Source organism: Drosophila obscura, unplaced genomic scaffold (genome assembly GCF_018151105.1).
Source record: "Drosophila obscura isolate BZ-5 IFL unplaced genomic scaffold, ASM1815110v1 contig_208, whole genome shotgun sequence".
NCBI lineage: Eukaryota > Metazoa > Arthropoda > Insecta > Diptera > Drosophilidae > Drosophila > Drosophila obscura.
The window spans coordinates 2,584,972-2,607,023 of NW_024542799.1; the positions used below are offsets into that span (position 1 = coordinate 2,584,972).

The 22,052-nt window shown below is 44.6% G+C and overlaps 1 protein-coding gene across 2 annotated transcripts in view; it reads left to right on the forward strand.

Moving 5' to 3' along the window:
- LOC111064836 (connectin) overlaps positions 1-22,052 on the forward strand; it is a 143,127-nt gene that overhangs the window by 113,430 nt on the left and 7,645 nt on the right. For both annotated transcript variants that reach the window (XM_041594061.1, XM_022352639.2), the window contains 3 exons: positions 1,954-2,057; positions 8,692-9,769; positions 13,220-13,436. In XM_041594061.1, coding sequence (XP_041449995.1) covers positions 8,726-9,769; positions 13,220-13,436 — 1,261 coding nt within the window. In that variant the 5' untranslated portion in view covers positions 1,954-2,057; positions 8,692-8,725. The remainder of the gene's footprint in view (positions 1-1,953; positions 2,058-8,691; positions 9,770-13,219; positions 13,437-22,052) is intronic.

A 22,052-nucleotide genomic window follows, 5' to 3' on the forward strand; every position in this document is an offset into this window, starting at 1 on the left:
GCTATACAAATCCAAGCCAAACGCATGAAGATCCTATCAAAGTGGTTCTGAATCACTTTGCTAACCTTTCGGCCCAACAATCAATACCATTTAAGTCAATTTTTCACATGTTTTACATGTATGGAAATGTTATTTGTATTATTTTCTGATTATCTATTTTTCTGTATTTTTCTGGTGGCTTTTTTGTTGAATTGCTTTTCTGAGGTTTCCCTATTTGGGGTTTTCGGTCGACGGTCGACGGTCGACGGTTGCCAGTGGCAGCCGCCGTTTGAACTTTGTTTGACATTCCACCGACAATCAAATTTCAGATTCCAATGATACAGGGAACACACTCTATCCCATCTCTCTCTCTTCCGCTCCCCCACATCAATACCCAGACAATGGCATTTTCTTGTCCGAGTCAGCAATTATTTAATGCTTAATCAGCGGAAAGGCATCGACAGACGCTGAGTATTCAAATAACATAACAAAAAATGTAACCCTCAAACCCACACATGAAGCTTACGAGAGGTAGAGAGAGAGGGAGTGAGAGAGAGTGAGAGACTGGCTGGCTGCAGAATATAATGCGGGCGTAATTACCATTAAATGAGAGGTGGAGTGAGTGGAAAGAAACGAACGTCCACACCGACCCAAGTAGACACTTGGGAAAGCGGGGAATGCGGGGAATGAGCCGAGAAATGGTCAAAGAATGTTCGGAAACGATTATAATTGCAGTAAACAGGCGCTGCCCCGCATCCAGCAGCCCCACACCCCCCTCCCGACTAAACCACTAAAAAGCAGGGGCAAAAAATATATGGAGAATTTGGAAGGGAAATGTCCACTTGCTCGGTGGCCTTTTTTTATGGTTCTCTTCTGCTTAGGCATAGCTAATGCAATTATTTCATGCCACACACACACATACACACTAGACCTCCCCACATGAGTGCGGCTGGAGTGCGGGAGTGGGGCGTGGCACCAAAGGGGAATTGCTGCCATCAGAGAGTGGGCAGCGCTGTCGTCATTGTCGTCATCATCGCAGACCCTGACGATACAGAAACTATTTGAATAACGCGCCAGCCCACACGCCTACCCTACTGGCTAAACGCCCCACCCAAGTCATCATCTGACCCACGCATTCCACACACGCACACACACATATGTACATATGTGGCATGTGGCACCAAGCGGCAGTGTCCCTTTCTACCTTCTTCGTGTTAATAGTTTTTCCTTTTATTTCATGCTATTTTTTTGTTCCTGTTTTTCTGCGTTTTTTTCTGTTTCTGTTATCGCATGTCCTGTGGCGGCAACAATGGGAAACCCTAGGGCCCTGGCCAGGAGGCACAATTACTAGAAAATTAACGCAATTACAGTGGTGGGGGGGAGGGAGCAGGGTTTTTGGATTAGGCCCGGAATTGAAAAGGAATGAACCTTCCGCCCAAGTATATACACATATGTATACATATATCTAATAGATATTTCAACATATAATTTCCATTAACAATTAAAAAGTGAAAAGAAAGAAGAGAGTTCCATAAATAATATATAGAAAAAATGTTCCTCCTTCTTATACAAATATTTTCTGTATTGCGTCTGTACCTTGAACCAAAACATGAAATCCTGGCCCAGGCCAGTTGCCACAATTACTAAAACAATTAAAGCAATCACAGAGGACAGAGGGCCGTATTTTAGGATTAGGTCTAGTATTGAAAAGGAATGAACGTTCCGCCCATGTCTTTACATATGTATGTATATCTAATGAATATTTCAACATATAATTTCCATTAACATTTAAAGAAGAGTGAAAATGCCGAAGGAGGTTCCATAATAAATAATATATCGAAAAAATGTTCCTCCTTCTTATACGAATATTTTATGTATTGCGTCTGTAACTTGAACCAAAACATGACATTAAAATAATTGTAGTCATTTCCCCATAGTATTTCTAGTAATTCGTTTTTCCACCTTCTTTTGCAGAGAGAGCCACAGAGACATTGCATTAGTCAGCAAATAGATTGACGACGCGGTCTGCCCCTGAACGTGACGAGGCCTTTTCCCCCAGCACTCAATCGAAAGGAAAGGTAAGCAAATGCTTCAGCCCAGAAGAGGAACCAAGAGAGTCATGTGTGTGGCTCCATGAGTAGTCCTGGCTGGCTTACCCTCCAGGAATTTCAACTAATTAAGTCTGTCTGTCTGAGAGAAAATCTTTGCTCATCTAAAAGCAGTGCCCAAAATATGACATACGGCACACAGGTGCAGTAGAGAGTAGAGCGAGAGAGAGAGCTAATAGGATATAGAAAACGGATAGAAGTAGAGGCTAACATCCTCCCACTCCCCACTGTCAAATGGCATCTTGGCAATGTTTTATTCAAAAATTTGCTAAAATATTTTTGGCAAGTGAGTTAAAAGTTGTGTCACAGACACAAACTCTCACACTGCTTTGCGCCTCACCTCTACTGCTCCCCCTACACCTACTTCTACTCCTTCGCCAGGACCTCTTCTATGGGTAACTGTCTGTATTTATGTTTGCTCGATGTTTTTGTTTGTTTTTTTTCTCTGTTTGTGTTTGTCTGTTTGTCTTCGTGGAGCATTTTTGCCTAAACTGAAAGAATTTATTATATCCAGACAGCAGACGGACGAGAGTGTGAGCAGAGAAGGAGCATGGGCTTCCCCGTAAGTCCGAGAGAGTCCTGGAGGAAGCAGCGCTGCTTGACAAATTTTCACTTTGCAAAGTTGTTGCAACACACAAACTTGCAACAGCGAAATTAATTCCGCTTCTACTTCGCTTGAAAGTCAAAGCAGAATAAGAAAAACGCGCGACGACTCTTCTACTTATCTGGCAGGACATACGACAGACAGAAGGGGGGCCAGGTGCTGCCAATTTGGGCATTAAGCAGTTGCCAAGGCTTACAGAGAGAGAGAGAGCTGTGACAGGAAGAGGCCAACAAATTGTGGCAGCAAAAAGTTAAAGCCAAAAAATCGCGAATAAAAAGAAATGCATAAAAAGAAAGCAGGAGGCAGGGCTGGCAGGATGTAGGCAGGCGAAACAGCCAAAGTAATGCTGCAGCAGCTAGATCAAGTGCAGTGGGGCGTTGTCTGTCTAGAGGGGGGGCGTGGCAGGCATAAGGAGGCAGCAGCAGAAATATGTGTCAACTTTAGGGTGGCAGCGCAGGCAGCAGGAGACGCCCAGAAATACACAGTGGAAGGAGAGAGACGGGGGATAAAGAGGGAAAGTTTACGTTTTCTGGCAACTAGTTTTTCATTTTATTTTCGGAGGAGGTGACAGGTATGCTAAAAGCTAAAAAACGAATAGGGAAACTCAAAGTAAAAGTATTCGAAAGTGCGACGAGAGTGAGAATCTGAATAATATTTTCCATGTGGAGTGCTGGCAGATTGGCAGGCAGAGGCAGGAGGTGGTAGGTACCCTCCATAAGGACAATATGTGTCAGCTGGCAATGACTGCCAATACCCAAAAAGCCAGCCCCCTACCTAGCATGATAACAGTAATAACAATAAGGAAAAGTAAGGCGGCAAAAAAGGCAGAAAGCAGAGCCAGCAAAAAGGGTTAACAAATGACAGTCGGAAACAGTCGAAGAAAACTTTCGTTGAACAAAATGTGAATCAATTTATGAAATATTTATGAAGTGTGACATGTGCCTGACAATAAATATATATTATTGAAAGGAGTAGGGAGGGATCCCTCCCTGTTCCTGCTGCTACTCCTCCTGCCACTGCCACTGCCACTGCCCGACAGACTCCTTCTGTTGTTGACAGCAATTGTGTGACGCAAAAGACAAATCCCTGAAATACAAATAAAACGTGTGCGGAAGTCGTCATAACTTGGCCAACAGAGAAAACTGTTTGATGGCTGTGTTTTGTATGCCATTTTGGCTTTAGCTTTGCGTCATTTGTCGGCAGAAGAAGAGACCTCCAGGGGTGGGGGTAGGGGCACCGAGAGCCACCCACAGACAGCAACTGCAGTTTGACCAGCAGAGAGAGGAGTTTTTATGGGGCTGCCCTACCCGCTTACCACCTCTCACGCAGTAGTACCCGGCCAAGTCCGTCAGTCAAAGTCAGGCACGTCTCTGAAGCTGCGTTCATGTCAGAGCTTAAAGTTATATTCACATGATAGTTAGGGGGATAAACCTGCAGATGTACACAGATATATACAGGCATATATATATATGTATGTATGCATGTATGTATGTATATGTGTGTGAGGCATGTTGATGATGATGGTTTACTGCCATAAACAACTATGGAGTCTCTTCCGGCATAAAAACTTATTGTTGACACAACCTCATGACACACAGACGGACAGAAAGAGACACAGAGACACTCCTGCCAGAGAGAGAGAGTGAGAGACACACTAGAGACTGCCAACGAGGAAGAGTGTGAGACTCGCTAGAGACTTCCCAGAGGAAGAGTGAGACATGAAGACATGTGGCAGACATATTGTTAAAGTCTCCTCCTAAAGTCTCTCTCTGGTGCAACTTTGTTCTATGCTCGTCTCTGCTGGAATGTTGGCTGCTGGCTGCTGGCTGCTGACTGCTGTTGCTGCCACACAGCGGAAGTGTCACCATTTGTCAAATAATGAAAATTGAAAACAATTTCCACGCGAAGGCAGGCAACAGTGGCAGATTTTCACTGGGTTTCTGCCTCATTGTCTTGATCGGAGACACTGCCCCTGCCCTTCTACTGACGTGGCACCGCTCCGCCACACTTCTGTGTGCTGTGGCACTTCTGCTCCCTCCTCTTGCTGCTGCTGCTGCTTGCATAGACAGCGGGAAGCGTCGATAAGCCAAAGTTTCTTCATCCTCACGGCAGTTGGCAGTCGGGCATGCCAAGGCAGGCCATACACGAGGCGCAGTCTCCTGTAGCGTCTTTTTAAAGCTAAGAAATTTCCATTACAACAAATATTATCTATATATCTATCTGTGTGTGTGTCTGCATCTGCAACTGAGCGTGTGTGTGTGTGTGTGTGTGTTCCAGTGTCTGTGGATATCCCTGGAAAATTGCTTGCGTGGCCTGGCCTGGCCGCCATTGGGAGTCGCCGTTGCCGTCGTAGTGGGGCTGTCAGCCGTCGACTGGCTGCGGCTTTGCTCCAATTTCCTACTGGGTCGTGCTACTCCCCGCTTCCCGCTCACTCTCTGCCGTTCCACTTTGTCCGCCTTGTCAACAGTTTCTGTCACACTTTCACACGCTTCCCTTTTGGGGGCCTCCCTCTCCCCCTAAGCACCCCCTTTAGCTGGCCCCATTGTTTGCACGCACACACACAGACACACTTAAAGATACTCAAACACACAGATACACACTTGAAACATATGCGACGCTCCACAGGACCTGCCCCGAGTCCTGTTTGAGTCCTGTGTGTGCGTTTCTCGCTTCGAAAGTTTAATCGAAATTATAAACAACAAGACAAATTGCTTCTTGTTGCAATTTTCCTTCAGAATTACGAGCGGTAGTGCGCAGAGTGGGGAGGGGGTGGAAAACCAGGCCGATATCCAGGGCCAGACCCGCCCTGCAGGACTCACCACACGGTTGTTGTAGCTCCTACTGGTCCTTGTTGTTGGTGTTGCTTAATGATGTTGCCGGTTATGTACTTGGTGTAGTCCTTGAAGGTGGTGTGGAGGGCGGAAGGGTACAATTACTTTAATCGGATGGTTAAATTCCAAGAAATTAAAGGGATTTCTGACCCCTGATTTTGTTCTTTTAATCAGCAGAAAAGTGAACAAGTCGGAGAACAAACACAAAGTCAAAATGTTTATACTGCCGTTATGAACATTCATACCTTCCTTTGGCTAGCAATTAATTAATTAATTAATCAAGAAACTAATTAATTGCAACCTGTTTGATCTTCTTTTTCGTGGGAGCAGCAACAACGATCGATTCAAGGGTAACCAATAGCTTCGGGTTTTCTGTCTTACTATTCCTATGTTCCTTTGTTGCTACTCTCCCGGTGCTGCTTCTTCCTTTCCAAAAATTCCTTCTGAGGCAATCACTTTCCTGTTAATTGTTTGTGTCTCCAAGGTTGGTCTTGGTGTGCACTGGAATGTTGACCACAGCCTTTGTTTGCGCCCTGAAAGACCTCCTAAGCTGCAGCTAGATCAATTCTGAGCACTTTATTTCTCCCGGCAAGCAATACTCTTGCTCTATTCTGCAGAATGGAAGAACAGACTCCAGTCTAGACATCCTGGCAATCTCTTAGTTACGATTTGGTGTTTTATATAGTAGAAGTTCATCAGGAGATGGATGTCTCTTGGCTGCTCCCTTCTGGTCGAATGCAGGGGGTGGCAGGGAGGGTGTTAGGGAAGGTATAGAAGATTGTATGTCTTTCTCGATTGCTGTTCCGCTTCGTCGCTTTCTGTTTTTGTGATTTTGTGACATGAGTGAAAAGGAAAGAAGCAGCAGGAGGAGCAAAGTTGTGTCTGTCGCTTGATAAATGAGTTATGAGAAGAGAGGCTGAAAGGCAGAGAGAGAGCGAGGGTGATAAAGAGGGGGATACATAGAGGAGAGATATATAGAGCGCGTTGGAATCGCATAAATCTTATGATTTATGCATAATCAACAAATTGATTTTTCATTTGCTTGTAGAAGACAGACACACACACACACACACACTCACTCTATCTGTCTCTTTCTTTGGCTCCTTTCTCACTCGTTCCCTCTCTCTCTCTTGATGCCATGGTCTCTTTTTGAGTAATTGGCTGTCAGCGAGGACGCGTTTGCCGCCTGCATCATATGTGTGCCAATGAATAAAGATGTAAATCCTCCGCCCTAGCTCCCTCTCACCATCTCTCTCTTTCTCTCTCTTTTTCATTTTGAGTGCGTTGAGAATCTAATTACACATACGCACACACACACACACACACACTCATTCAGTGGGGGCGTATGGTTGGGGCAGAGTTGTATTTTTTGATTTGCTGCTTGAAGACACACTCAAAAATTCCAAGAATATTTCAAATATCTCTCAAGAGCTATAAGGCTCTCAGTGCCTTTAGTGTTGCCGCATATCCTGTGGCTCCTGTGGTCCTCTCTCTCTCTCTCTCTCTCTCTCTCCATGTATGTGAGTGTGCGTGTGGGTGTGTGTATCCGTGTGCGTGCGTCAGGACATTTTAGTTTTGACTTTCGCTTTGATATTTAAATTGGAGTCATCAAGGAGTCATCTTCAGATGCTGCTGCTGCTGCTGCTGTCTGCTGCTGCTTCATGCTTCATGCTCTCTGCTGCTGTCTGCCCCAAAAAGTTTTCATGTATATTTTGAGTACTTAATCCTGCGGTGTGATGCCACTTCTAATGCTGCTTGAGCCCCATGAACTTTGCCCTCGCCCCTATGGACCAAAGAGATCAGAGGGAAAGAGAAGAACAAGTGCCAGCGGGGGGTGGGAGCGGGGGCAGCGGAGCCAGGATGACAGATAATCCTGAATAAGCATCCGCAAAAGCACTTATCATCGTTTTATTTAAAATTTATAATCGAAATCAATGTAATGAAGCATGGCGCAAGGCAAGGCAAGGCACGGCAACGGCAACGGCAACGAGAGTCAATAACTCAAATGACTTTCGGCTTCTCCTCTCGGCATCCAACTAATCCTCAACAGAAGCAGGAAGTTGCCCTGCCTCTTTGCCACACTTTTTGCCTCTCTCTCTCTCTCTCTCTCTCTGCCCCATTCCCTGCCTTTCCTGCTGCCTCGATTTCTGGATATTGCGACAATATTTTATGCAAATCACTGGCTCTCCTCACTGACTGCCGATAACGAGGATAACTCACTTGACATCCGACAATAACTTATTTACACTTCATTATGCCATGAAGAAGATGGAGAAGGAGGAACAGAAGGAGGTGGAGCAGCAGCAGCAGCAAAATTAGACACTAAAAATATGCCCAATGTCACAATGTGACTTATTAATTTATTAAAAAATACGAGCATAATTAAAGAGCACTTTGCCCAATGACACTTGAAATGCAAAAAGAAGGCAAGGGGACACAGACAGGGATTCCCCCATTCGAAATGAAGCCGTTTGCCATTGAGCGAACAATCAGCGACAGTGTTGCAGTTATTTATGAGCTCGATAAATTTGTTTATGGGGGTAAAATGGAGAACAGCAGCAGCAGAGCAGAGCAGCCGAATCTGTGGCAGGCAGGGGTTGAAAGCGGCAGCACCAGCAGCAGCAGCAGTCGAGCGTCAAATGAAGCCAACAGTAGGCAGCAGAAAGAGGCCAATTTTCATTTAGGGGGAAAAGTGTGAGAAAAGAGAAAATGAAGGGGAAGAGAGGAAGACAGGCAGGCGTAAGGAATGAGAAATTCACCGCGGAATTCCCAACTGAAATATGAGGCAAAAAGTGAAAAAGTTAACAACATTAATTAGCATTTTTATGGGCAACGAAAGGCAGCAGCAGCAGCAGCACTTGAACACTTTTCAAGCGACAATGAGAGGCAACTTCTGTGATTGCCATTTAAATGTGCCACAAGAAAGGTTAAGAAAGGCGCAGCAAGGGGGAGTTGGGGAGCCAGCAGATGGTTTTCAGTCTCCTGCCTTTGGGGTATCATCAAATCAAAACCATTTCCGCGCAAGACCATGAAAATCGAATTCCTTTTTTTTTTTGGGTGTAATTTCCACCTTCTGCCTGTCCTGGCCCGTTTTATGACAGCAGCACCCAAACGACAGATAAACAAATTTTATTGACCAAGTCATTCCGTATTGTTTGTACCATTCCAGAAGCGCCACCCCACCCATTGAAGCCCGCAACGAAATGTTGCCGCATCATCAGCGCCATAAAATGGCGGCCTCAGCGGCTTCAGTGCTGCTGCTGCTGTTGCTGTGCTGTTGCCTGATGGCGCCGCCAACCGAGGCGCGTTCCAGTGACAAGGAGGGACGCCGCAATCGCAGTCGTCAGCAGGGAGGTAGCAGTAGCAGCAGCGGCTCCGTGGCAGCCTCAACCAGCACTAATGGCGCCTACTATGGCGGCTCATCCTCAGTGGGTGCCTCCTCCTCCTCGTTGACAGCCGCAAGCTCTGGTTCTGGCTATGTCTTCACCAGCAGCTCCTCACTGCCGGGCGGCAGCACTGGCTACACTGGACCCATGGACTCCACCGGTTTCTGCACGCGCAGGCGGGACATGAAGCTGATGTGCTACTGCACGCCCGACGAGAACCATGTGCCGGTGCAGAAGGCCGAGTGTTGGGTGTTCTCCGAGGGACTGCATCAGAATGACACCACATGGACGCGATTCTACCAGCAGAAGCGGCTGCGGGAACTGAAGTTTGTGATTCAGAACAACGCGCGACTCGACTACATTCCCACAATGATCATTGAGCCGCTGAAGAACCTGAGCAGCATCGTCATTGAGTACTCCCAGGTGGAGATCGTGAAGAGCTATGCCTTTGCCAATCTGCCCTTCCTCGAGAGAATTATCCTGAACAACAATCACATTATGGCCCTCGATCAGGACGCCTTTGCCAATCACATCCGCCTGCGTGAACTCAATCTGGAGCACAATCAGATCTTCGAGATGGATCGCTATGCCTTCCGCAATCTGCCGCTCTGCGAGCGTCTCTTTCTCAACAACAACAACATAAGCACCCTCCACGAGGGTCTCTTCGCGGACATGGCGCGTCTCACTTACCTGAATTTGGCCCACAATCAAATCAATGTGCTCACGAGCGAAATCTTTCGCGGCTTGGGCAACCTCAATGTCCTGAAGCTGACGCGTAATAATCTGAACTTTATTGGCGACACGGTCTTTGCAGAGCTGTGGAGCTTGAGTGAACTGGAACTGGATGATAATCGCATTGAGGTGAGTGCTTTTGGTCAAGAAATCAAGAAAGAAACTAAGAAATGGTAGCCACAAATTAAAGTTTTAAATGCAGTTTTTGTGGCATATTTTTAGGGGATACGCTTGAGAAAGAACAAATAAAAAAGCATTAAAGATTGAAGATATTTGGGATGGATGGAGTTAAGGAAAGATTCTTAGTGGAAATGCTACTCAGAAGTCTACTTTAGCTTAAAGTCTGTTAGAAATTTCAATGGCAGATGTTCAATTGAAGACCAAATTGGAAAATAACTATATAAGAGCTGTATATTAGGTATTTTCTTATGGGTATAGATTACTTTTACAGTCGCTCTTGAGCACCTACAGAAACTTGAACAAATTTCGCTTAGATTGAGATTTTAGTAGAGTTTTATTTATAGGCACCGCCAGAGCACGAAACAAATGCAATCTAGCATGGCTAAGGAAACTTCTCAATCAAGTCTAATGCAAGTGGATTAAAGAGATTTTTCTGGTGCCGACACCCCCGCTGCCAGCTGCCAGCCAGCTGCCCCCACTATTCGGTCAGCATTTGGACCAGCAGCTGACTTAAGAGGTCATAAATTGTCGAGTGGCCATAAGAAACAGAGAGAGAGAGAGAAAGAGAGAAAGAGAGAAAGAGGCAGTGACAGTGGGAGTGGGATAGAGGGTCTGGAGCTATAAATGGCATATCCTTGGGGCACACGCACACACAGACACTCAGACACACAGAAGAGAACAACTTTATGCTGGTGTCATAAATTCAATTCGAATGTCTATTCTTGTGGTGATTTAAGTGGTCACTCAGCCATTGGTTGACCCCGTCCAAGGCGAAAATATGATAAATAGATTGGTAAATTATGTTTTCGTCCCTTCTTTTTCGGGGCGAGGAATGGTCTGCTGTTGGATCCTCTGCTTAATTCGCACATTTCGCTTTGGGGCAGACCACACGCTGACAATCGCCTTTCGACGACAACGACGACGACGCTGCTGCTGCTGCTCCTGCTGCTGTGTGGCAAACAAATGTGGCAGTGCCGCAAGTTAATCTACTTACAAAATATTGAATAACAAATCATGGGAATAATGGATTTATGGGGTACTCCACTCCTTTCGTTGCCATCTGATATGCGCAAGCAACGAAGGACGGGAACAGAGACCCTTTTGCTGGCCAACGCAGGAGCCAAGCGAAGCTATAAAAATGGCCACCATTCGGTGTATGGCTGTGTGCGCGTGTGTGCGTGTGTTACTGGTAAATAGAAAAATGTCGCTTAACACTCGAAGCGAAAGGACATGAAGCATACAAAGTTATGTAAGATGAGTGGCAAAAGGCATCCCTCTCTCTCTGTATGAGCGTAAATCCTGAATATCCATATCCATATCCTGGGCCAACATTGTTAGACACTCGCTAGAGCCGTTCGTCCTGCTGCTCCAGCTGCTACTCCAGCTGCTGCTCCTTCAGCTCCTCCTTTCGTGCTTCGTGCCTCGTGCTTCATTTTTCCCATTTTACAAAGTGCTCGCATATCATGTCACACTCAGGCAACTCTCATATGTGTCACAGGACCCACACACTTACACACACACACACACACAGGAAACATAGGACTCTGGGGCCAGTAGGTTACAGGACCATCAAGTGCGACGGCAGCAGCGGCTGCTCGCTCAAGTGGGTTTCGCTTTGGTTCGCTCGACTTCGGACTGGATCCATCTTCTTTGCCGCATTGTCATAGCCATAATGATTGGGCTTGTTATCGCCTACGTTGAGCATTGTTTCCCCCGGATTTGCTTACTCTCGGGCCAGAGCCAGCCCGAAAAAAAAAAGTCTCACCCGTGTCCCCCCGTGTCCTTTGTGTGTGTGTGTTGTGGTGTTGTGGTGTGGTGTAAGGCATTGTTGCCTTCAATAAAAGCAAATTGTGTTGCATGTTTTGCTTAGGTGGCCGTTCGCTCGTTCGTTCGTTGGCCCCGTAGCAGAAGCTGCTTTCGTTTTTTTGCTCACTTCATAAATCATTTGCCGTTAAAAGGTTTAGGCATTGGCACCACATAAAAGCAGATACTTCCTTGTGTGTGTGTGTGTGCGTGTGTAAAACAGGCATAGAGCAGATATAAGTAGATAATCAGGATAAAGGGGATAAGTGAAAGTTCTGAAAACTAAGCAACTAAAAGTTGAAGAGCAATTAAGAGCTTAAGGAAAGTGAAAGAAAAGCTAAGAAAATGAAAGAAGAGTTTAAATAAATTCTGGAAAAATCAATTTCAGGAGAGAGAATTTTCAAGGAATTTCCCGGGGCAATTATTCATGAAAATGTTCAATCAATCCTTAAACCCGCTCCCCCCTTTCACAGCCTGTTTTTGTTCTGGTACAATCCTCACATAAATCGCTCGTAAATTATATGTTTTCGTTTTGTCAGGCTAATAAATGGGATCCGCTCATCAAACTAACAAAATATCGCCATGAAATATACATATATATATTTTATATGTCACTCATCTCAACAAACAAACAGAAGAAAAACATCGTGAACGGGTGGGTGGCGGGCGCGCGGCGGTCTACTACAGGGTAGTAGGATTTGTTGGCGCTTTTACATGTTTTTCGGTTATTTTTCATATGTTTTCCTCCTTGGACGCGTCATATAATATGCATAATTTTTCCATTTCCCCAACTCTTAGCCGAAACGACAAAGCATATTGAATATTAAATAATGTGGGAACATGGTGAAAGAGTGTGGGGAGGGGAACTGTGTTGGCGGTTTCACTTTCATTCGTTCAGAAACACCAAAAAAATAAAATAACAGAAAAAACACCCATACACTTTTTTCCGTATAATAAAATCCAAGACAAACGAATTGGGGCACAATTTCACAAACAAAAACCAGTCGGCGAATGTTTGGAGTAGAGGGCAAACGTGGATCGACATTCAGATACCCATTAAAAGTATGCACTGAAAAGCGGATTGCTCTGGCATTAAATAGTGCTTGAAAGCCACTTGTTGTCTGTTTTTTCTGCCCATAATAAATCCGATTGAAAGCAGATCCGGCTGTTAAGTGTTGATAAACATTATCAATGACTCGGGCTTTAGGTATCTTCAAAATTAATAATTTTATATACCCCTGCGTACCCTTTGAGTAACCGAGAGAAGAGAATATGTGCATACATTTATGTGGGTGACTGTATGTGTACACATAAATAAATACGCAAACAAAAACAATGGAAGACAATGAAAAGCGAAAATTCTTTCTCTCTCCCTCTCTCTCTCTCTATGTGGAGAGGAAAAACATTGAAAATAATATGCAAAAATGCGGAAAAATGCTAGTCAAAAATATATATGTGTATTTTTTTTTCTCGTTCTTATTTGCTCCACCCCACCACCCCACCACACACATCAAAGGCTCAAATATAACCTCCAGTTAAAATTTAACACAAAAAAACGAATCTTAACATGCTATTTTTGTGGTTGTTCACTTTCAGAGAATCTCCGAGCGTGCTTTGGATGGTTTGAATACCTTGAAAACTTTGAATTTGAGAAATAATTTACTCAAGAAAATCGACAATGGCCTTCTGCGTGGCACCCCAGCGCTGCTGTCCATCAATGTGCAGGCGAACAAATTGGAAACGCTGACATTCTACACGTTCCAGCCAATTATGGACAATTTGGTTAACAGCACCAGTGAGCTGTTGGTGTCAGGTAAGGACGTGTCTCCCATCTATTTCTATCTATGCTCCATACTCCATCCTGCAGCTTGTACATACATTTCTCCAAACTTTTGACAGCTCATCGGGACAGAGATGGCGTGAGAAGGGACCAGGGAGGGGTGGGTGGTCTGTAGACATGACAAAAAGCTGACAAATGCACAAATAGGAGGACAACGGACAGAGGGACAGAGCATTGGACATGTGGAGTACCCACCACCCAATGTAATGTCAAAAAAAAGTTCTCTAGTCGTTATAATTACACATACGCCATGTTGGCCTGGCCTGGCCTGTCCCCATCCACTCCGTTTAGAGTTTATATGCAATGAGAGAGAGCCACACAGTCATAAAGTTTTATGCCACTTGTGTGGGCGTAAGGGGCATGCGGGGCAACCACTTTGTATGACTGTGTGGGCTTCATTAAGGAAATGTCGTATTCGCCCATTGCTCAAGTGTTCGCTTCCGCTGACACTTATGGCCATTGCCATTGCCAGAGGTACCACTGTCCCCATGTGCTGTGCCCGTGTGTTGTCCTTTCCTGCCTCATACACACGCAGACAAAATGAAACCTAAATTAGTCATTAAAGTGCAATTTTGAAGCACAGAGCCAGAGCCGGAGCCGAGCCGCACAGAGCCGAAGCCTCATAACAATAAAATATCTGTCGGTGGCGGCCATGGCCTGTCTGGCGGCTAATAGCAGTCAGTGGTAGCTATTAGCGTGTTGATTAGCTTCAATTAAATGTGAAATGAAAATGAAATATCAAGTGCACGAATGGAAAACACTCTCTGGCATACCCACTCCACAAATGGCAGTTCATTTGCTGGCAAAAGAACTTCATTTGGAAAAGTTTGTTGAGGCGAGAGTGCCACAAATGAAACTCAATTCTAATAATTCTAATTTCGAACAAGTTTCAAGGCCTTGAAAGAGCTGCGGTAAAAGCTGTGGCAGGGTAAGGGTACGGGAAGAGGGGATGTGCTGCCATTGCAATTAGACTTTTGGTGCAGCAGCAGAGCAGCAAAGGCAGAAGGCAATCAACAGAACAGCCACCGCATCGACAAAGGGCATGGAATACATTTAAATATTTAACAACAGCCTTCAAAAAATCACACACACGCACACACACATTTCTCTTTCATTTCTCGCTGTAAAATGCCACACACACACACACACAACTTAATTATCACCAACACACACACAAAAACACATATGCATGCATATGCCACACACAGTGGCATTTTGGCTAATGGTTTGCCATTAGCATGACTCATTTGCAAGCTAAAAAAAGAAAAAGAGAAAAAAAATCAGAGGGGGAGAGAGAGAGAGTGGAGGCGAATGTCGGAATGGCTGAAGCGCAAACAAACACTTGCATTTGTCTGTGTGCGAGTGTGTGTGTGAGCTAACTGTAATTGCATTTGCAGACACTCACTCACACACACACACACAACCAGGAGGCAGGCAGACACATTCCGTAAATTGGCTACAAAATGACTTCAAAATTGCTTTAAACTACAACAACAAAAATATATTCCAGCCCAGAAAGAGAGAAAACTTTTTAATTCATATATGCAGTGATTATAGCCAGAAACACACATTCACATACTCACACACACACACACACACACCCAGAAACTCATTCGTATTCATCATATGAGTGTAAAGCATTCACTCTCTGCTGAATGGTTCATTAGAGCTCCAAAGTTGTTGGAACTCCAAACATTTACATATCATACGAGCAGGATTCCCCCAGTGATTCCCTGATTAAATTTTGATCAACTTTCTGCCACTTTTTAGCTGCTAGATAAAAAACTTCTTAATGAGGCAAATACTCTGGTAATTACCCCACCAATAATTCAAACGGAATCTACTTCTCTTCGGGTAAATTGCCATAAAAATGTTACTCAATTTAGCGAGTGACAGCATTTGGTCCTGTCTCTTCCAAGTGTTGATGCGTGGCAGGGAGTGGGATCTGTGGCAGCCACTCAAGTGCATAAAAGCACATATAAAAATTGCAACAAAATGTCGTAGGACATGTGAGAAATGTTCGCCGATGGCTCGAAACAGACGTTTTGAGGCTGTCGTCTAGAGATAAAGTTGAAAGTGGCAGAGTGGTAGACATAAAACGTGCCACATCAGAGGGGGAGTCGCATCTGCAGCAGCAGCACCGAGTGACGGCAGCATTCCCTGGGTGGAAAGTATTTGCTTCTTCAACTAATCGATCAGTCGAAGGAAGGTAGAACTCCTCTGCTGGTTGAGAGAGAAAGGTGTGCCTGCCACACGATGGACACCAGACAGGACACGAACGAAGCTGCGGAGACTGCCAAAATGTTTGTAAAGCAAATGCTGGAGCTGAAGCTGAAGCTGAAGCTGGCATGAGCCCTGGGATTTGTTTTTGGGGGACAAATTATCAGCAGAGCAGCATGAACTCGAAACGAAATTGCAGCACATGCATCACAGAGAGTTGCATCAGTTGCACGTTGCACAACCTGAGGTCGAGATAGTTGACTCCTCATTTCGCGCCGTGATTTGTGAGTGCCATTCGAGCCCTCGAATCCTCGGACGTAATTGCCATTGACAGGTGGCAGGATAGTAGGAAAATCCTCTCTAACATTTCAGGAAATCGAAGGAAAGACAGTGGGACAGACGATGCCGGCCTGCCACCTGCTTTGCATTCAAATGTTGTGTGTCCTGTGTGGCCGGTGGAGCCACTTGCCCCTAAACAATGCCCCAGTTGGTCATTTCATGACTCTTTTGTGTCACGACCACACCCACATTGACCAGTCGAAGGCCCAGTCCCAGTTCCCAGCTCCCAGTTACCATTTTCCCATACACCCATACCACCTTTTCCTTTAACCATTCCCTTGCTGCAAGTTGCAGTTGCAGGCTGCACCTTTTGGCCATGTATTTTGTGGAAAAATTTATAGGCATGCCCCGGTGCAGTGGCATTTGTTTCAATTCCAAAAGCCACCGTCCCCCTAAAAAGGGATGCGGGGCTGGGGTCATGTGTGTGTGGGCTTTTCCGCCTTCTTTATCCTTGTTTATTTGTATGCGAATCACGTTTTGTTTGTGTCGTCGCGCCTGCGGTGTCCTGTCCAGTCTCCAATGCAATGGTCAGTGCCCCCCACCCACACACAGACACACACACAGGCATTTCAAATGTTTTCGCTTTAAAGGGCAAATACACGAGTATTTTTCTCATACGCCACCATAGCAGCAATTGGTAATAAATGCTACTCCCTACCGCTCCCACACTGCTTGCACCCACCCAAAGGGCCGTGTCCCCGTGTCCGTGGCTCTCAATTGGTTCGTTATGTGCCCGCCGTAGCTGTAGCCGTTGCTGCAGCCGTGGCCCCAGTCGTTAGATGGAATTGAATGGTTATTGTTTCGAAATATAAATAGGATTTCTAACAGATTTTTGTTGCTTCTATTTTTTGTTTTTTTTTTTATTTTTCTCCAACATACGAGAACATCAGCATAGGGGCGGCTGCTGCTGCAGCAGGACACTGCCACTGACAGCTGGCAACTGCAATTTGATTATTGGAGGGCCTTCTACCCCATTCCCTCTCTGCTGCTGTTCTGTTTCGGTTAGCGACACTTAATAGAGAACAGGGACATGGTCAAGGGTTCATAAATATCCATAGAGACAGAGAGACATTGAGAGAGGAGTGTATGGAGTACTCTTTGGTGTGTTCTGGCTATTAGGATTTCTGCCACTGCCAGGTACAGCTCTTGCCACAGCTGTAATTTTAAAAAATTTCAGTGAATTTTAGGTATGTTTTTTTATATTTTAGGGATCCAACCTATGTGAGAAGGATACTGCTCCTCCAGTAATTTTAGACATATAAATGCATTCAATTGTAAATACTTCACCACACAAATTCATCGTCTAAATCAAAATTTGCCTTTAAAATTACCCAAAAGATGATTTCCACTTGAAGAGTGGACATGTATGTGCGTTTGTATGTGTATTAGGATATGCAGGAAATGCAACACTGGCCTCTGGCCACATTAATTGCCCATCAAGGCAGCAAATTAAACTTTCAACTTTGAAAGCAGAGCCCAACAAACTCATTTGTAATGCAATGTCAGCAGCCTTGTAAACACTGCAACAATAAACAGGTATTAGGACCCAGGGGAGGAGGCGGAAAGGATATGGAGGAGGGGAAAGGGGAGGGAAGGCGAATGTGGAGGGAAGGCCGGAAGGCGAGAATTTATTGAAACGCATAAAAGGCGTTTGCGCCTCATTGGCAGAAAATGGCCCAAAAAACAAATGATGTTCGGCCATAAACTGGACAAATGAGCGTGTGGCACGCACCCGAAATTGACTTTCAATAGTCGAATGTCAGCAGGACAGCAGGCAGGCAGCCAACAGTTGTTCCATGTCCTGGCTCCACATGTCCGCCGCAGCCACACTTCCTCTTGCCAGGAGAGCAGCAGGCCAGCAGGCCAGCAGGCGGCAAATCCTGATGATTGTTTGTAATAAATCTATGGCTCAAACAGTGTGTAACATGTGTCCAAGCTGAGTAATAAGTGGGGGGGAAGGGTGCGGATGCTTCCCCCGCGATTTGATTGGCAGCCTCTCCCTCGCTCTCTCTCTCTCTCTCTCACACGAGTGGCTGTGGATCTAGGGATCTATTCGTAGTCATGCTCCTGCTTATTGCGTGTGGTGGGGTGGGGTGGGATGGGGGTGTATATTCATGCATAAGTACGAGTTGTAATTCATTCCATTTCGATTCGTTTCATTGCGTTTCATTTGCAATTTGCTGTGGCTGCTGCTGCTTCTGCTGCTGGGAGGCCACTGCATAAATCACTCACTTTTCCTGCTGCCCTGCCTGCCCCGAAAAGTATGCTAAGCTGTTGGCGTTGCTGTAGCGCAGTGGATGAGGGGAGACTAATAAATATTTTAGAATTCAATTTCCGTTTTTGCAAATGTCAACCACCGCGTTTCCTTGGCTGCCGTCACTGGCCCTGGACTCTGTCTCTGTCTTTGGCTAAGACTCTGTTGCTGCCTCAGTTGCTGCTTCAGTTACTGCTTCAGTTCATGCCTCATAGTCTGGGATAGTGCCTGGGACATTCTCTCTTAATCTGGGATATCATTCTCTGGGACATTATTCTCTGTGGCATTATCTTTATGCTATTTTTTCTTGGGAAAGAATTTATTTGTGTACTTTATCTAGTTGATGTATTTGAATTTTTTACTTAAATCTAATAACAAAACATTAATATTTGTATTACATATTTTTTAATATAACATTATTTTGGCTCTTCTTTCGACATTCTTTGTGGTATTATTTTCTGGAAAATCATTATTTGGGACATTATTCCTAAAACAAAATTATTTGTTTCTTTAATCTATTATTATTTTATTTTATGACATTTTTTTTTATATTTTATATATTGATTTGTGTATATTTATTTATTTTTATTATATTTTTGTATATGAATTTATTTGAAATTTTTATTATTTGTACTGTATTTTTTCAAAATTATTTAATTTTATTATAAAATTAAGTTCCCAGCCCTCAGTCTCTAGGAATATTTTTGTGAAAACTTCCATGCGAAATTGCTTGGGGCATTCTCTAATTAAATTTTATTTTACGAAATTTTTTTTTATATTTTATATATTGATTTGTTTATATTTATTATTATTTTTTTTTTTTATATGAATTTATTTAACATTTTAATTGTTTGTACTGTTTTCTTCAAATTTAATTAATTTTATTATAAAATTGAGTTCTCAGTCTTTGGGACATTTTTCTCTGAGATTTTGTGAAAAATCCCATGGGGAAATTGCCTGGGGCATTCTCTGGGAATCTTCTCCGCTTCAATAGCCTGCGCAATCTCTTCCTCTTGCTCTGAACCAACTCTCACCACCAATCTCAAATTTTGAATCCAGCTTTTTCTTTTGCTGCACTTAAATTCACGGATCATAAATTAAAATCATCTTCCATCGCCTGTCCACGTAATTAAACGCAAACTCATCGCTCATTTTTGGCTCCATCCATTGTTCGGTCAGTGTGTGTGTGTCTCTTCCTCTACCTGTCTCTTTCCCTCTCTCTCTCTCTCTTCCTCTCTGTGTGTGGCATGCATTTAATTGCTGTGTGCCTGGGCATCGTTTTAATTACGCACCTTTTTCTATACGAGAGAACAGAGAGAACACAACTGAACAGAACAGAACAGCAGCCGCAGGAAACAATTCAATTGAATGAAAACTGAAACTATGCGATGGTATGAGGGGGATGGCATGAGGATGGGTATGGTATGTGGAATGAGAATGGGGAATACTTTTAAAACAAACAATGGAGGGGAAAGCAATGGCAGGAGGATGGCAAGAGATGGCAGCGGCCATCCAGGAAGCGGGAGAACCGTTGCGAGCACCGGTACTGATGTTAATGGACATCATATTCATACAAATTTCCAACCATTCTTTCCAATATAGGAACCCATAATAGCAGCAGCAACGATTCACCCATCCACCCCATCGTCACCGTAGTGTGGGTGGGTGGGTGGCACTGCCATCGGCCTTCATTAAGTAGTTCAATTATAACTTAAATGCATATTATTAATGAGTTTTTATTGTTTAATGTGCAAAAACTTTTTTGCCTGTCCGAATACCACCCACCCCCGCCACGTCCTGTGTCCGACCGCTCACACATGTGGTTTTGCTGGTTGTAGGGAGGGAAGGAAGGGAGACAATTGTTGGCATATATTTGAAAATGATTTTCCCCCACTCAAACACTTTGGAAAATCGTTTCCAAAGTTTAAGCCCAATTTAGGGAAAAGTACTCCAAATTGAATCGAGTGGAAAAGTCTTTGGGTTTTAGTTTTGGAAACCTATCATTGAGTGGGGGGTTGGGTTTCCTTTTGGCTTTCGAAACTTAATCTAAATGCGGCTTACAACTGGCAACAGAATGGCAATTAAAGGCTTTGCATGTGCCCCAAAGTACAGATACACTGACAGGGGCAGAGCTTAAGAGATGGGAAGCACTCGCCTGTCGAATGACTGCCTCCCCCCTAAACAGTTGGCTGAAGCTGATGGCTGATGGCTGATCATTAGCGCATTTTATTAGCTGAATTTATTATAATTGTCAGGAGTAGGCGAAGGCAACAGCAGCAGCAGCGGTAGCGGCAGGATAGTTGCTGTATCTCAAAGTTTGATGACAACATTTCGGCGGTTGGATAATGAAGCTTGTCTATAATTTATGCGCACTTCAAGGTGCGGTAAGCGTACGTGTACGCCTAATACTGCCACATTAGGCGTGTTAATTTTACCCCACACAAACCTCCGCCACACCGGAAGGATTCGCGTAGAGAGTGGTGGTGGAAATATTTGAAGACGGCTTTGCTTTTAATACAAATTCATGGGGTTGTCATTGGAGCAGCACTTAGCCCAGCGTCTAGGTGGATGTGTGGCAGGCATGTAATCTATCTTAATATATGCACAGGTATGCCATCAGACATCAGTTTGGCCTCTCGGGGGTGATGTTTAACCCTGTGGTTTTTCCGGCATTGGTTTCTCGATTGTAACAGCATTCTCCGCTATGAGTGGAAGTTTATCTAGGAGTACGTATCGGGAGTGGGGGAGTGATAAAGTGGGTTTGTATCTAACCGTAACCATACTTTGGTGTGTCATCAATCCTGCTTTGGCTTTCGACAGTAAACACGCAAACAACAACCTACTAAGGCCGATAGAATCATTAAAAATCTCTGCTGCAAAGCAAAGCCACAGTGGGAGAGAATATCTAGCAGAACTACCGACTGCAGAGTGGTTTATTTATTTGCATTTGCATGGCTTTCCATATTGGTAATAGGCTTAGAACGAACCGGCCCCCGCCTCCGCCCAGACCCACTTAGAGCCAGGCCAAAACTCATTAGGCCCAGTCCCCAGTCCTGCTCGGCAAACATAAATTGTGGCCATGGGACTGTGTGGCATTTAATTGAATATTTTGGGTATAGTCCGTTCGAAAACTTATTGCCGCAGTCAATAGAAATATATGGAGTGTCGCATAACTCTGCAGTTCCAGCAGTTGGACCATAAATAAACAGGGTACAGGCAGCAGGGAGCAGGGCAGAGCTCTCCCACGTTTACAATATGTTATAATTTCAATTTACAATTTATATAAACTCGGACGTTGTTGGGGTTTCGCATCTATGGGATAGCTGTGTGTGTGGCGGATACGATGCCGTTGAAACGATATCTGAAATGACAGACGAGTAGCCGCAGCAGCAGTCGATGCGATGGCCACGGACAGTGGCAGAAAGTGTTGGCATTGATGGATGGCCATATCCTACACCTACACGTTGCACAGTACCCCTACTCCTCCTTGGAGAGAGCTCTCTGCAACGATCAAGCGGACATTTGAGTTTGCAATTTATGTCAGTTTGATGCTTGATATATGGCCTGTACGTATGTCGTTCTCTCTCCTTATAGAATAACCACTATATTCCAATCCAGATGATAATAGGCTCGGTCGGGTATTGTACGCATGCGAGTAGTGAGAGTTTTCCCCTGCTGGACTTTATTTCGCCCACCCCGGGCCCGGGGGAGATGAGCATCCACTTGACTTGGCAAATCACAGAGCAACAATAACAATGCTTTCATTACTTATTTAT